Source organism: Salmo salar, chromosome 04, assembly GCF_965601325.2.
Source record: "Salmo salar chromosome 04, fSalSal1, whole genome shotgun sequence".
NCBI classification, from domain to species: Eukaryota; Metazoa; Chordata; class Actinopteri; order Salmoniformes; family Salmonidae; genus Salmo; species Salmo salar.
In genome coordinates, this window is record NC_138294.1 from 79,090,185 (window position 1) to 79,104,742 (window position 14,558).

Sequence of the window (14,558 nt, forward strand, 5' to 3'; positions counted from 1 at the left end):
ACAGTACATGCAATTTACACGACACCTATACTTGGTTAGTATTCAAAGTGTCGTCTATCATACATCACATACACGGTTGTTTGTTTTTATTTAACAAGCTAACCCTTTCCTCAATGAATAATGGTTTAATCCCAACTTCATCACTTCATCAGTCACTAGACCAGTTGCAACATGGATACCTGTGCAAAGAATACATATGCTGATGTGGTCTCTGATGCATTATTTACATTTCATCAAGTCATGTGTAGCAAAGAAACCATAAATCAAGTTGACTATGTGTCCATGGTTATGGTCATTTATTGGTGTAAAGACTAGTTTACATGTCAGCTCAAACCTAATTATTCACTTGGTTAATAATACTACTATTCATCCAACGTCTTTCAGCTGTATGAGATGTCCACTGTATCCATGTGGAATGTTCTAGAACGCCTCTCAATTGTTATCAACTTTGCCTGTTGTTATGGTGACCACATTCTAATTTCTCACCTTTTTGTTTGTGACAGAATAATTCTGGAGTGGAATAATCCTGGGAAGAAAACCTGAAGTGTGTTTTTCAAACATGAAGTGGTCTGTCAGGTTGAGGCATCGTTTATTTCAAACATGAAATTGTGTAATTTATGAGAGCAGTAAAGCCAGGGGGGAAAAAATACATGAACGTAGTCTTTGTATCTACTTAGCAGTAAGTATTTTGACCACATTCTGTTGTGTAATCACGTTGTAGGCAATATGACCCTGTCTTCACTGTACATTTGAAAGTATTACACTAGATGTTGTATGTATTTTGTATGCCTTTATATCTGTTTATGCTTTGAAATGAATATGAATACATTTATCCATATGTGCTCAAGGACAGCCCACTGAAGGAAGATGGATATGTATGAGAACCTTGGCGTCGTGGGTGAGGGGAGCTATGGTACAGTGATGAAGTGTCGACACAAGGAGATTGGACACATTGTGGCCATCAAGAGGTTCAATGACAAGGAAGAGGACAAAACCATGAAAAAGGTTATCATGAGAGAAATCAAACTTCTGAGGGTGAGGAACTTATTGATCAGTTCCACATAAAGCAGCAGTGTTGCTGTGACTGTCTCACATATTGGGTACAATTCACTCATTGGCTACAGTCCAACTAATGTCACATCTCTGATAACAGCATACTACTACAACTTTAATTCTGTTCATATATGTCTTTACACAGCAATTTCGCCATGAAAACCTTGTGAACATGCTGGAGGTATTCCGGTTCAAGAAGCGCTTGTATGTTGTCTTTGAGTACATTGACCGCACAGTTCTGGAAGACCTAGAGAAATATCCTCGTGGTTTGGACAGCAAGCGCCTCAGAAAGTACATGTTCCAAATTCTACGAGCCATGGATTACCTTCACACCAGCAATGCAAGTATTCCTCTGTAGCTCAGTTGGTAGAGCATAGTGCTTGCAATGCCAGGATAGTGGGTTTTATTCCTGGGACCACCTGTGCGTAAAATCTATGCATACATGATTAAGTCGCTTTGGATAAAAGTGTCTGCTAAATGGTATAATTTATTCTCATTTCATAGATTCTGCCTAGTGAGTGCACAGGAAGATATACAATACATGATGTGCCAACTGACAAGTTTAAAACTACGAGTTTAATTAGCTATTATGAAGGGCGTTGAACAATCTTAAAGAAAGAAACTTGTTGACAGTAAAACAGTAGTTCTTCACTGGCCTGAAACATGCATCTTTTTTCAACAGATCATTCACAGAGACGTCAAACCTGAGAATGTGCTTGTCTCTAACTCTGGGGTGGTGAAGCTCTGTGACTTTGGGTTTGCCAGAACCTTGGCACCGACTGGGGAGCCTCTCACAGACTATGTGGCCACCAGGTGGTACAGAGCCCCAGAACTTTTAGTGGCAGACAACACTTATAGCAAGTGGGTATCAAGCAGAACCACAGATCTCAGGGCAGTGTTCAATCTTGAATGTATTATGGAATAAGACCACAGTAATTATAATGTCAAAACTTCTAAGGGTTGCTCATCATTTTGGTACAGATATATCATGTTTATACCACAGCGTCGTTGAATACTCATTTCTGATTGGCTAGAAGGACATTCTAGAATGATAGATTCTTTGAATCTTCTTTACTAGACCTGTAGATGTGTGGGCCATTGGCTGCTTGATTATAGAGATGGCTACAAGCAATGCTTTTCTGACGGGGACTTCTGACCTGGACCAGGTGCACAAAATAGTCAGCAAAGTGGGTAAGTACAACCCAATGGGTATGTTAGCCTGAGTGACAGTCTGTTTATGCTATCATCAACTCCTAGTCACTCATTGTCATTGGCTTAACAATAACTAAAACAGATCTGGGACCAGGCTAAGGGTGTGTGGGCATCAATGGTAGAAATATGGACTTGATAACATCTGAGGCCTCTAATATTGTAGATGTAATTAAAATAACTATTTACACTGGCTTAATCAAACTGTTGTCCATTCTCCGAAGGGAGCACAGATAACCTAAAGCTTTTCCGATATCAGTAAGGAAACAGGCCTGCTAGGATTTCACCATTGTTGAAAAGTAGGTCACAAAGAGACAAAAAGGCAGTGTACTCTGTATCCCAAATGGCGGCCTATTCCCCTTTATTGTGCACTACTTTTGACCAGGGCTTATAGGGCTCTGCTCAAAAGTAGTGCTCCTGAATGGCGCATCGGTCTAAGGCACTACATCTCAGTGCTAGAGGTATCACTATAGACCCTAGTTCGATTCCAGGCTGTATCACAACTGGCCGTGATTGGGAGTCCCATAGGGCAGCGCCCAATTGGCCCAGTGTCGTTAGGGTTTGGCCAGGGTAGGCCGTCATTGTATTAAATAAATATAAATCAAATAGATAATAGGGTGCTATTTGGAACATCATCATTTTTTCTCTTTTAAGAGCCCCGCAGTGAATTTGGCCCTATCGTAACGCTTAACAGATTTACATCATATGTCGATTTGTTGCTTACTACGGGGGCAGAGAGGGACAATTGGCTTCGCTCTATAAATAAACTTTATTCAATCCTTGGCCAGCAGTGACAAATAAACCAATGCTGAAAAAGAACTGTGGCATTTTGGCTTTTATCCAGGCCTGTACAAGAAAAACCTCAATGATCCTTTTGGCATTTTGGCCCTGGACATAAGCACAAGCTAAATAGAGGGGAGTGAGATAACACTGCTCTTTTTGTTTTTTTCTTGGGTGTTTTCATTAGGATAACTGACTTGCTGGGGATACACATGCCTAATACTGTGAGAGAGAGATTAAAGTGATCCCTTCTGTATTAGAGAGTCTTTTAGCAGGTTCAATCTGTGGTTCATTAATTCTCTTTGGTGGAATGGGATACTCAGGCTATTTGACTCTCTAATCCGCCCCAGTGTGTATCTCTCTGTCTCCGATAAGAGAGGCTCTCTGGAGGGAGCTAATGTCAGAATGTCAGTGAAGATTGAAGCCATTAGCCACAGTGACGGGAAGCGAGGGACGTGGAGAGGCCGACATACTGTGTCTCCTCTCCTCCACCAGCGGTCTGTGGACAGAACTCATCCTCCCAGCAGAATGAAAGAGCTATTTACAACACTCTGTGTGTCACAATAATGATTCATTACACTTCATGGTGATGTGATGGCTGCCACCACGCTGAGTGCAGGGGATGTAACCAGTGCCGTGTACTGTCTATCAATGCTAATCAGAAGTGAAGCTATGTGATTGTACAGCTAATTAGCTTGTTATAGTGTCGTTTTACTACTGAATGTGTGATGGTCATAATTGGGTTACATAGATAACTGAAGTACTGTACAACGATTTGAGGAATGAGATGACCTCAGGATGGCTCCCCTTCTATTATCTGTTATGTAATGGTACATTGACACACAGGTGTTTTGTCTTAATAGGGCCTTTGACCCGCCATCAGCAAGACCTGTACTTCCAGAACCCCATCTTTGCTGTGGCCAGCCTTCCTGAGGTGCAGCTCCTCAGGGACCCCAGGAGGAAGTACCACAAACTCCACTTCTTAGTGGCTGAAATAGTGGATGTAAGTCTACAGAGAGCTAGTGAAGAATGTGTAGGGAGTGTGACAGGAGTTTGTCTTGAAGAATTCAAGGAGGATTTCCAGGACAGGTCACATGGTCAGGAAAAAGCCTGGCCCTAAGAATGTGACATGGGTTGTTTACTTTTACAGTAAAGGTCTTCTTTGTTTTAGTCATGCCTACAGATCGATCCATCTCACAGGGCTGCGTGCTCCATGTTGCTCGTTCATCGGTACTTCACCAAAGACGGGTTCGCTGAAAGGTGAGTCGGGTCCGGTCAACCTTGCATGTCTAGTGTACTTGGAGAAGTAATTAGCTTGTAAGCGAGTGGAGGGAGACTCTTGACCTACATTCTGACCTGCTTACGTACGAGATGGGGATGTGATACTACATTGTCATAGTGTCATAGTCTGTCCACACACACGTTGTTTTGCCTTGTGTTGCTAGCCTTGAACTGTCCTTGAAATGTTCTAATGTTTATGAGATACTGTTTAGTAGTTGTAATAATGTCATGAACTGCCATTGACCTGAATAACTGCTACTTCCTGTTCCAGATTCATACCAGAGATACAGGCATTGATACTGAAAGATGCCAAGGTTAACAGCATGCACTGGATTCATAGTAGCTCATGGGAGCCACCAGAGGACCAAGGAACAGGAGTCTTGTCCTCATCCTCATGTAACAGAAAGCCAGTGAAGGTATAAACTACATGGACCTTTAGTCAGGGCCCAAAGCACTAAGGTAGCACTATATTCTACATTTTACAGGTCTGTTCGTTTAGCACATGCTCTTACCCATCTATATGTGCAGTAAGTGGGCAGAGCAACTAAGTAAATAAATCAAATCAAATTGTATTTGTCACATGAGCCGAATACAACAGGTGTAGATCTTACGGTGAAATGCTTACTTACAAGCCCTTAACCAACAATGCAGTTTTAAGAAAAATAAGAGTGAAGTAAAAAAATAGATAAGTAACAAATAAAAAATAATACAACAAATAATTAAAGAGCAGCAGTAAATAACAGTAGCGAGCCTATATACATGGGGTAACGGTACAGAGTCAATGTGTGGGTGCACAGGTTAGTCGAGGTAATTGAGGTAATATGTACATGTAGGTAGAATTAAAGTAACTACAAGTCAAAGCATATATACGGTGTTGTAGAAATATAGTTTTACAAGATCCATACCAGTCGGCCATACTGCACATGGACTGTTTTTGTTTTAGGACACTGAGAGGGACCGACGTGGGAAGGAGCCTGAGCAGAAGCATTCTAGGGCAGGCAGGAGGTCAGAGATCAGGATGACCTGCAGCCCTGTCTCATCTCAGACAGACAGACAGCCCTTTACCTCCACCTCTACCTTTACCTCCATCCCAGACCCCCCTCAATCTCAGGACAAGGCTATAGCCTTTACCATGCCCCGCATCAACGCCAGCAACAATCTTTTCGCTGCCGTCCCCGTCCCCTGCTGTATGGAAGTCACTAAGTCCCGGTCAGTGGCTCTCAGATCAGAGAGATATACGACGCTTTATCTGGTATAGTGTTGTTCAGAATACCACCCAGTGATTTCAGAGTAGCTGTATCAGACTCACTAGATCCAGGACTTCCAAAGTGTATATTCTTAAACGTATTTATCTATTCTGGACATTCTGTCATTTCATCCTAGCAGTTCTTGAAAAGCATGCTTTGGTAGGGTATACCAAGTCAAAGATGCTCATGCTTGTGTCTGTGTTTGTAGCACTGATAAGGTAAAGAGACGGCCGAGCCCTACTGACTTGGCATTGGGGAGTAGTCAGCTGACTGATGCCCCGTCTCAGGTAAGTAAGGAAAGGTGTGAGCAATGCATGTAAAGTGGAACACGGACACATGAAAACAAGCAAGTGAATAAACAAAAAGATAAAATACCAAACCTTCTATTATATAACATGCTTGACATCTGGCCCAAGCCTACAGTATGTCTGTAACAGCAGGTGGGTGCATTGGTGTCTGTACATGCAACAGTCATTGGGGCTGACAAGCTCTTTGTCATTGTTTCCACTCCCAAAGGAATGCCTCTCTGACTCACCCCACAGTAATGTTGTGGTTTTCCTAACATCTCGCCTGGTATGTTCAGAACAGAACAAAGTGTCTTATGTGTTTACACCCTTTCTGTCATCAAGTTAAACCTCATGGAAGACAATGTTAACCCACATGGAATGCAGCTGTGATTACCATATAAAATAATTGGGCGCAATGAAAATGCAAGCTTTTACAATATAGTAGCAAACAACTGTCTAGTTCTTCTATTGTTCAAAATACCTTAAGACCTCTACATATATTTTTTTAACAAAAATATTGTTGTTTTGCCCTGACAAGTGTTTATGATAGTTATCGTAGTACAGTTACGGACAAATAGCCTAATGTAAATTACTGATAAGTATGTGATAATATTTAACATAGATCACACATACACACATATATATATACACATATATACACATATATATATACACAAACAAACAGACACACATGCAATACCTTCATGTTCTCATTAACAAGTAAAGTATATATATATATATATATATATATATATAAAGATATTTAATCAATGTACAGTCGTGGCCAAAAGTTTTGAGAATAACACAAATATTAATTTTCACAAAGTCTGCTGCCTCAGTTTGTGTGATGGCAATTTGCATATACTCCAGAATGTTATGAAGAGTGATCAGATGAATTGCAATTAATTGCAAAGTACCTCTTTGCCATGCAAATGAACTAAATCCCCCAAAAACATTTCCACTGCATTTCAGCCCTGCCACAAAGGACCAGCTGACATCATGTCAGTGATTCTCTCGTTAACACAGGTGTGAGTGTTGACGAGGACAAGGCTGGAGATCACTCTGTCATGCTGACTGAGTTCGAATAACAGACTGGAAGTTTCAAAAGAAGGGTGGTGCTTGGAATCATTGTTCTTCCTCTGTCAACCATGGTTACCTGCAAGGAAACACGTGCTGTTATCATTGCTTTGCACAAAAAGGGCTTCACAGGCAAGGATATTGCTGCCATTAAGATGCACCTAAATCCACCATTTATCGGATCATCAAGAACTTCAATGAGAGCGGTTCAATTGTTGTGAAGAAGACTTCAGGGTGCCCAAGACAGTCCAGCAAGCTCCAGGACCGTCTCCTAAAGTTGATTCAGCTGCGGGATCGGGGCACCACCAGTACAGAGCTTGCTAAGGAATGGCAGCAGGCAGGTGTGAGTGCAGCTGCACGCACAGTGAGGCGAACACTTTTGGAGGATGGCCTGGTGTCAAGAAGGGTAGCAAAGAAGCCACTTCTCTCCAGGAAAAACATTAGGGACAGGCTGATATTCTGCAAAAGGTACAGGGATTGGACTTGCTGAGGACTGGGGTAAAGTCATTTTCTCTGATGAATCCGCTTTCTGATTGTTTGGGGCATCCGGAAAAAAGCTTGTCCGGAAAAGACAAGGTGAGCGCTACCATCAGTCCTGTGTCATGCCAACAGTAAACAGCATCCTGAGACCATTCATGTGTGAGATTGCTTCCCATCCAAGGGAGTGGGCTCACTCACAATTTTGCCTAAGAACACAGCCATGAATAAAGAATGGTACCAACACATCCTCCGAGAGCAACTTCTCCCAACCATCCAGGAACAGTTTGGTGACGAACAATGCCTTTTCCAGCATGATGGAGCACCTTGCTATAAGGCAAAAGTGATAACTAAGTGGCTCGGGGAACAAAACATTGATATTCTGGGTCCATGGCCAGGAAACTCCCCAGACCTTAATCCCATTGAGAACTTGTGGTCAATCCTCAAGAGGCGGGTTGGACAAACAAAAACCCACAAATTCTGACAAACTCCAAGCATTGATTATGCAAGAATGGGCTCCCATCAGTCAGGATGTGGCCCAGAAGTTAATTGACAGCATGCCAGGGCGGATTGCAGAGGTCTTGAAAAAGAAGGGTCAACACTGCAAATATTGACTCTTTGCATCAACGTCATGTAATTGTCAATAAAAGCCTTTGACACTTATGAAATGCTTGTAATTATACATCAGTATTCCATAGTAACATCTGACAAAAATATCTAAAGACACTGAAGCAGAAAACTTTGTGGAAATTAATATTTGTGTCATTCTCAAAACTTTTGGCCATGACTGTATACTTGACTTGTTAATGAGAACATGAAGGTATTGCATGTGTGTTTATGTTTGTGTATATTTTTATGATTGTGTTGTGTTTGGTTGTATTGCAGAGTGACAGCCATGATAACCTGCAGGTTGAGATGTCCAGTCTGGCTAAAAAAAAAGTGAAGTCAGTGAGAGACATGAGAAATGTGCGCTTCCCTGGACTTCCTGTGTTCGGCCACCAGATGGAGCTGAAGTTTATAGATGGTAAACAACGTTGTCATGGTTTCAGTACTCTACTATTTTACTTGTCTTTCTACTAAATCATGTGATCCCCTGTAAAGATTTGGGTAGAAGTTGTAGTTTTTCTCAGATCTTGGATCATCTTCCTCTCACCAAATCTTAACCATAACTGATAGAGGTATTAGGAAAACACAAAATTGACCTTAGATCAGTGTCTAGGGGCAACTTTACTTTACTACCACTGTAAGTCAACTCCCACGGTAAATCAATTCCCACTGGAAGTCAGCTCCCACGGTAAATCAATTCCCACTGTAAGTCAGCTCCCACGGTAAATCAATTCCCACTGGAAGTCAGCTCCCACGGTAAATCAATTCCCACTGGAAGTCAGCTCCCACGGTAAGTCAATTCCCACTGGAAGTCAGCTCCCACGGTAAATCAATTCCCACTGGAAGTCAGCTCCCACGGTAAATCAATTCCCACTGGAAGTCAGCTCCCACGGTAAATCAATTCCCACTGGAAGTCAGCTCCCACGGTAAATCAATTCCCACTGGAAGTCAGCTCCCACGGTAAGTCAATTCCCACTGGAAGTCAGCTCCCACGGTAAATCAATTCCCACTGGAAGTCAGCTCCCACGGTAAGTCAATTCCCACTGGAAGTCAGCTCCCACGGTAAATCAATTCCCACTGGAAGTCAGCTCCCACGGTAAATCAATTCCCACTGGAAGTCAGCTCCCACGGTAAGTCAATTCCCACTGGAAGTCAGCTCCCACGGTAAGTCAATTCCCAAAATTGAATCTGATACTAGACTTGAAGAGACATCATTTCCAAAATTAATCTGTCTGACTTAATTGAAATCGAAAAGAAATTGGCCCAAGACCCAATGAGCACAGAACGAGAATGAAACTACAGGGCTGTGTAGTATTAATCAATTAAAATAACTTTTATCATTGAATCACATGAAGACCGAGATAAACATCCATTGATTTATTGAAGGCGTTTAGTATTGTTGAAAATGTTGATGTGCCAAGTTTATACTTAATGGGATGTCGCGGCTCAGTGTGGCTCCAGGACATTAGAGCATGTGGCCGGAATAATGTTACTCTAGGATTAGGGCCGGAGTAATGTTGCTCTAGGATTAGGGCTGGAGAAATGTTACTCTAGGATTAGGGCTGGAGTAATGTTACTCTAGGATTAGGGCCGGAGTAATTTTACTCTAGGATTAGCGCCAAAGTAATGTTACTAGGCTGTTTCCCAAATGTTACCCTATTCTGTAATGCACTAATTTTGACCTGGGCCCATAGGTCAAAAGTAATGCATAGGGCTCCGGTCAAAAGTAGTGCACTATATAGGGAATATAGTGCCATTTCGGACGCAGGTATACTGAATCTCACTCTGTCACATGATGTGGCTATATCTCTACAAACTAATTTGGAACAATGCCCATCTTGAGGAAAACACAAAGCAGGGCTCCTTAATCAGGAAGATTATATTTCATAAACATAAGCTCTGTTTATCATTTTTACAGAGAAATGGGATTGCAGGAAACATAAAGATAGGACAGAGGGAAATATAATGAACAAAAATATAAACACAACAAGGGTTGGTCCCATTTTTCATGAGCTGAAATAAAAGATCCCAGAAATGTTCCATACGCACAAAAGCCTATTTCTCTCAAATGTTGTGCACAAATTTGTTTACATCCTTGTTACTGAGTATTTCTCCTTTGCCAAGATAATCCATAAACCTGACAGGTGTGGCATATCAAGAAGCTGAATAAACAGCATGATCATTACACAGGTGCACCTTGTGCTGGGGGACAATAAAAGGACACTTTAAAATGTGCCGTTTTGTCACACAACACAATGCCACAGATGTCTCAAGTTTTGAGGGACTGTGCAATTGGCATGCTGACTGCAGGAATGTCCACCAGAGTAGTTGCCAGAGAATGAATGTATCTACCATAAGCTGCCTCCAATGTCATTTTAGAGAATTTGGCAATACATCCAACCTGCCTCACAACCGCAGACCACGTGTAACCACGCCAGCCCAGGACCTACACATTTGGATTCTTCACCTGCAGGATCGTCTGAGGAGGGGAAGGGGGGCGGTGTGCTCAGGAGTATTTCTGTCTGTAATAAAGCTCTTTTGTGGGGGAAAACTCATGCTGATTGGCTGGGCCTGGCTCCCCAGTGGGTGGACATGGCTCCCAAGTAGGTGGGCCTATGCCCTCCCAGGCCCACCCATGGCTGCGCCCCAGCCCAGTCATGTGAAATCTATAGATAGGGCCAAATGAATTTATTTAAATTGACTGATTTCCTTCTATGAACTGTAACTCAGTCAAATCTTTGAAATTGTTGCATGTTGCGTTTATATTTTTGTTCAGTATAGTTTGTCCTTTGTATTGATATAGTAAAAAATAGCTGAATCAGAAGACTAATCAGTAGTTCTCACTGTGCCCTCCCACTCCCACGTCCTCAGCCCTTTATTCTGCTGTCGAGCAGAATTAATTTAGGATAATAACCAACATTGCATGTGATAAATATATATTCCTGAGCTCTTTCTTTGAATTGAACTGCTAATTCAAACTTTGATGATGTAGTGTGTGTGGGCCTCAGTGAGGAGGGAACTTGAGGGACATGGCGGTGGTGATTGAGGGCAAAGGTTATGTTTTTGTCATGGATAGTGGTCCAGCTGGGCAAAACAGACAGTGCTGCCCCCCCCCCACACACACACACACACACACACACACACACACACACACACACACACACACACACACACACACCACACACACACACACACACACACACACACACCACACACACACAGGGGTAGAGCAAAAGAGAGAAGAGTAGCATGTATGGAGGGATGGAAATAACATTCAAATGAATTCTATTTATTCTAGATGTAATTCTTAGATAATGGCCATATCTGCCTAAACAATCCGTTCTGCTTACTGAAGAATATATCAGACCAGAGAAATATAATCTAAAGCAGACCATGTTTGATTCTAATAATGTGGTACAGATAGAACTTGTTGAGTGAACTCATCCGTGATGAGAACTCATCCTCTGTGGCTCAGTTGGTAGAGCATGGTGTTTGCAACACCAGGGTTGTGGGTTCGATTCCCACGAGGGACCAGTATGGGGGGGGGGAAATGTATGAAATGTATGCATTCGCTACTGTAAGTCGCTCTGGATAAGAGTGTCTGCTAAATGACTAAAATGTAAATGACAACATGCTGTTTGATACAGAATGTTTTACTCTCCTATGTAAATGTAATGTGTAACGTTCACCCTATGTGTAACCAAAGTATGGTTTTCTCTGTGCAGATTAAGTATGGTTTTTCAAAGTGTAGATTAATGTCTGTTCAAAAGAAACATGATTATTGTTTTATTCAGCAAAGCACTCGAGGAAGGAGCCAAAGAGCAGAGGAAGAGAAGAAGCCGTCATCCGATTTCACTGACCACGGAAATAAGTAGGTAAGATTCTGACAAAGATGTGTCAAGCGTTGCATAGGGACAGACAAGACTGTTGTTGTTATTAACTCTCTAGGAGGCCTTACTCAGTTAAGGACTATGTCAAGGTTCTTCAGGACAATTATTTCTTAATTGTAATGTTTTTTCTTCAGGTTTTGGAGGGAACAGTACTACCATTAAGAGTTGATCTGAATTCTTAACTGGGTCCTGGCACTGGATGGTTTATGTCCCTAAACAACATTTGACTGAAGATAATAAAAATAATAACAATAAATGTTTTAGACAAACTTGGTTTTTGTGATAAGAGAATCTTTAACTTCAACAGTTATTAGAATGTATTTTTTTGTTCCACTTTTCAGTATTTTATACATCAGATCCCCCACTGTGCCCCACCAACCATTCAAAAAGAAAGATATTGAAATTAAAGATACCCCACCAGACTGTTGTTGAGATGCAATTGGCACATCCGCATTTGCGCTGAGTTGCCATCTTACAGCAACAGCAAAAGTCAATGGCTGCATTTCAAACTCATAAAAGACACACCCTCGTCCACTTACCCTCGCCTTATGCCCTTGGGGGAATCCCCGCGGCCATCCCCGTGGCCATAGTTGTCGTCGGTCCAAATGATTAGCCAAGCAAGGGAAGTTTGCAATGTAACCCCCTCAGCCCTCGTTTTTAATGGAGTTTGCGAGTGTACAATTATGTTCACTTCGGGGCCTGAAGCGCCCCATAATTAAATTTGCGATGATTGTACATCCGCTAATAAAAGTCAGACCAAAACTTAAAACCTCAAAGTCAATATGGAGTCAACATACAAGTGTGAGTAAAAACAAATGTAAATAAGTTAGAAATTGTGTTACTAATGCACAAACACGTCTTATAAAAGTAATGATGTTTTTGTTTGGTTAGCTTTCGGAAATGTTCCTTCTTCAGAAGTAACTAGGCAGGCTAACGTTAGTTAGCTAATTAATTTGCTAGCTATCATACAGTAGACATATATTAATAATTATATACACTGCTCAAAAAAATAAAGGGAACACTAAAATAACACATCCTAGATCTGAATGAATGAAATAATCTTATTAAATACTTTTTTCATTACATAGTTGAATGTGCTGACAACAAAATCACACAAAAATAATCAATGGAAATCCAATTGATCAACCCATGGAGGTCTGGATTTGGAGTCACACTCAAAATTAAAGTGGAAAACCATACTACAGGCTGATCCAACTTTGATGTAATGTCCTTAAAACAAGTCAAAATGAGGCTCAGTAGTGTGTGTGGCCTCCACGTGCCTGTATGACCTCCCTACAACGCCTGGGCATGCTCCTGATGAGGTGGCAGATGGTCTCCTGAGGGATCTCCTCCCAGACCTGGACTAAAGCATCCGCCAATCCTGGACAGTCTGTGGTGCAACGTGGCGTTGGTGGATGGAGCGAGACATGATGTCCCAGATGTGCTCAATTGGATTCAGGTCTGGGGAACGGGCGGGCCAGTCCATAGCATCAATGCCTTCCTCTTGCAGGAACTGCTGACACACTCCAGCCACATGAGGTCTAGCATTGTCTTGCATTAGGAGGAACCCAGGGCCAACCGCACCAGCATATGGTCTCACAAGGGGTCTGAGGATCTAATCTCGGTACCTAATGGCAGTCAGGCTACCTCTGGCGAGCACATGGAGGGCTGTGCGGCCCCCCAAAGAAATGCCACCCCACACCATGACTGACCCACCGCCAAACCGGTCATGCTGGAGGATGTTGCAGGCAGCAGAACGTTCTCCACGGCGTCTCCAGACTCTGTCACGTCTGTCACATGTGCTCAGTGTGAACCTGCTTTCATCTGTGAAGGGCACAGGGCGCCAGTAGCGAATTTGCCAATCTTGGTGTTCTCTGGCAAATGCCAAACGTCCTGCACGGTGTTGGGCTGTAAGCACAACCCCCACCTGTGGACGTCGGGCCCTCATACCACCCTCATGGAGTCTGTTTCTGACCGTTTGAGCAGACACATGCACATTTGTGGCCTACTGGAGGTCATTTTGCAGGGCTCTGGCAGTGCTCCTCCTGCTCCTCCTTGCACAAAGGCGGAGGTAGCGGTCCTGCTGCTGGGTTGTTGCCCTCCTACGGCCTCCTCCACGTCTCCTGATGTACTAGCCTGTCTCCTGGTAACGCCTCCATGCTCTGGACACTACGCTGACAGACACAGAAAACCTTCTTGCCACAGCTCGCATTGATGTGCCATCCTGGATGAGCTACACTACCTGAGCCACTTATGTGGGTTGTAGACTCCGTCTCATGCTACCACTAGAGTGAAAGCACCGCCAGCATTCAAAAGTGACCAAAACATCAGCCAGGAAGCATAGGAACTGAGAAGTGGTCTGTGGTCACCACCTGCAGAACCACTCCTTTATTGGGGGTGTCTTGCTTATTGCCTATAATTTCCACCTGTTGTCTATTCCATTTGCACAACAGCATGTGAAATGTATTGTCAATCAGTGTTGCTTCCTAAGTGGACAGTTTGATTTCACAGAAGTGTGATTGACTTGGAGTTACATTGTGTTGTTTAAGTGTTCCCTTTATTTTTTTGAGCAGTATATTTAATATAAGTAGACATGCAATCATAATTGACTGTAGAGCATATAAAGCACCCACAAGCTACCGGTGGCTGAA

The 14,558-nt window shown here is 42.6% G+C and overlaps 1 protein-coding gene across 1 annotated transcript; it reads left to right on the top strand.

Annotated features, from left to right (window-relative positions):
- The first annotated feature begins 516 nt into the window (after window positions 1-516).
- LOC106603812 (cyclin-dependent kinase-like 4) lies at window positions 517-11,894 on the top strand. Its single transcript, XM_045717331.2, has 12 exons — window positions 517-679; window positions 849-1,035; window positions 1,199-1,393; window positions 1,736-1,914; window positions 2,132-2,244; window positions 3,906-4,045; window positions 4,214-4,302; window positions 4,595-4,739; window positions 5,267-5,532; window positions 5,779-5,857; window positions 8,297-8,435; window positions 11,812-11,894. Exons 2-12 carry the CDS (start codon window positions 868-870, stop codon window positions 11,874-11,876), a joined length of 1,578 nt encoding a protein of 525 aa, XP_045573287.1. The 5' UTR covers window positions 517-679; window positions 849-867; the 3' UTR covers window positions 11,877-11,894.
- The last annotated feature ends 2,664 nt before the right edge of the window (window positions 11,895-14,558 follow it).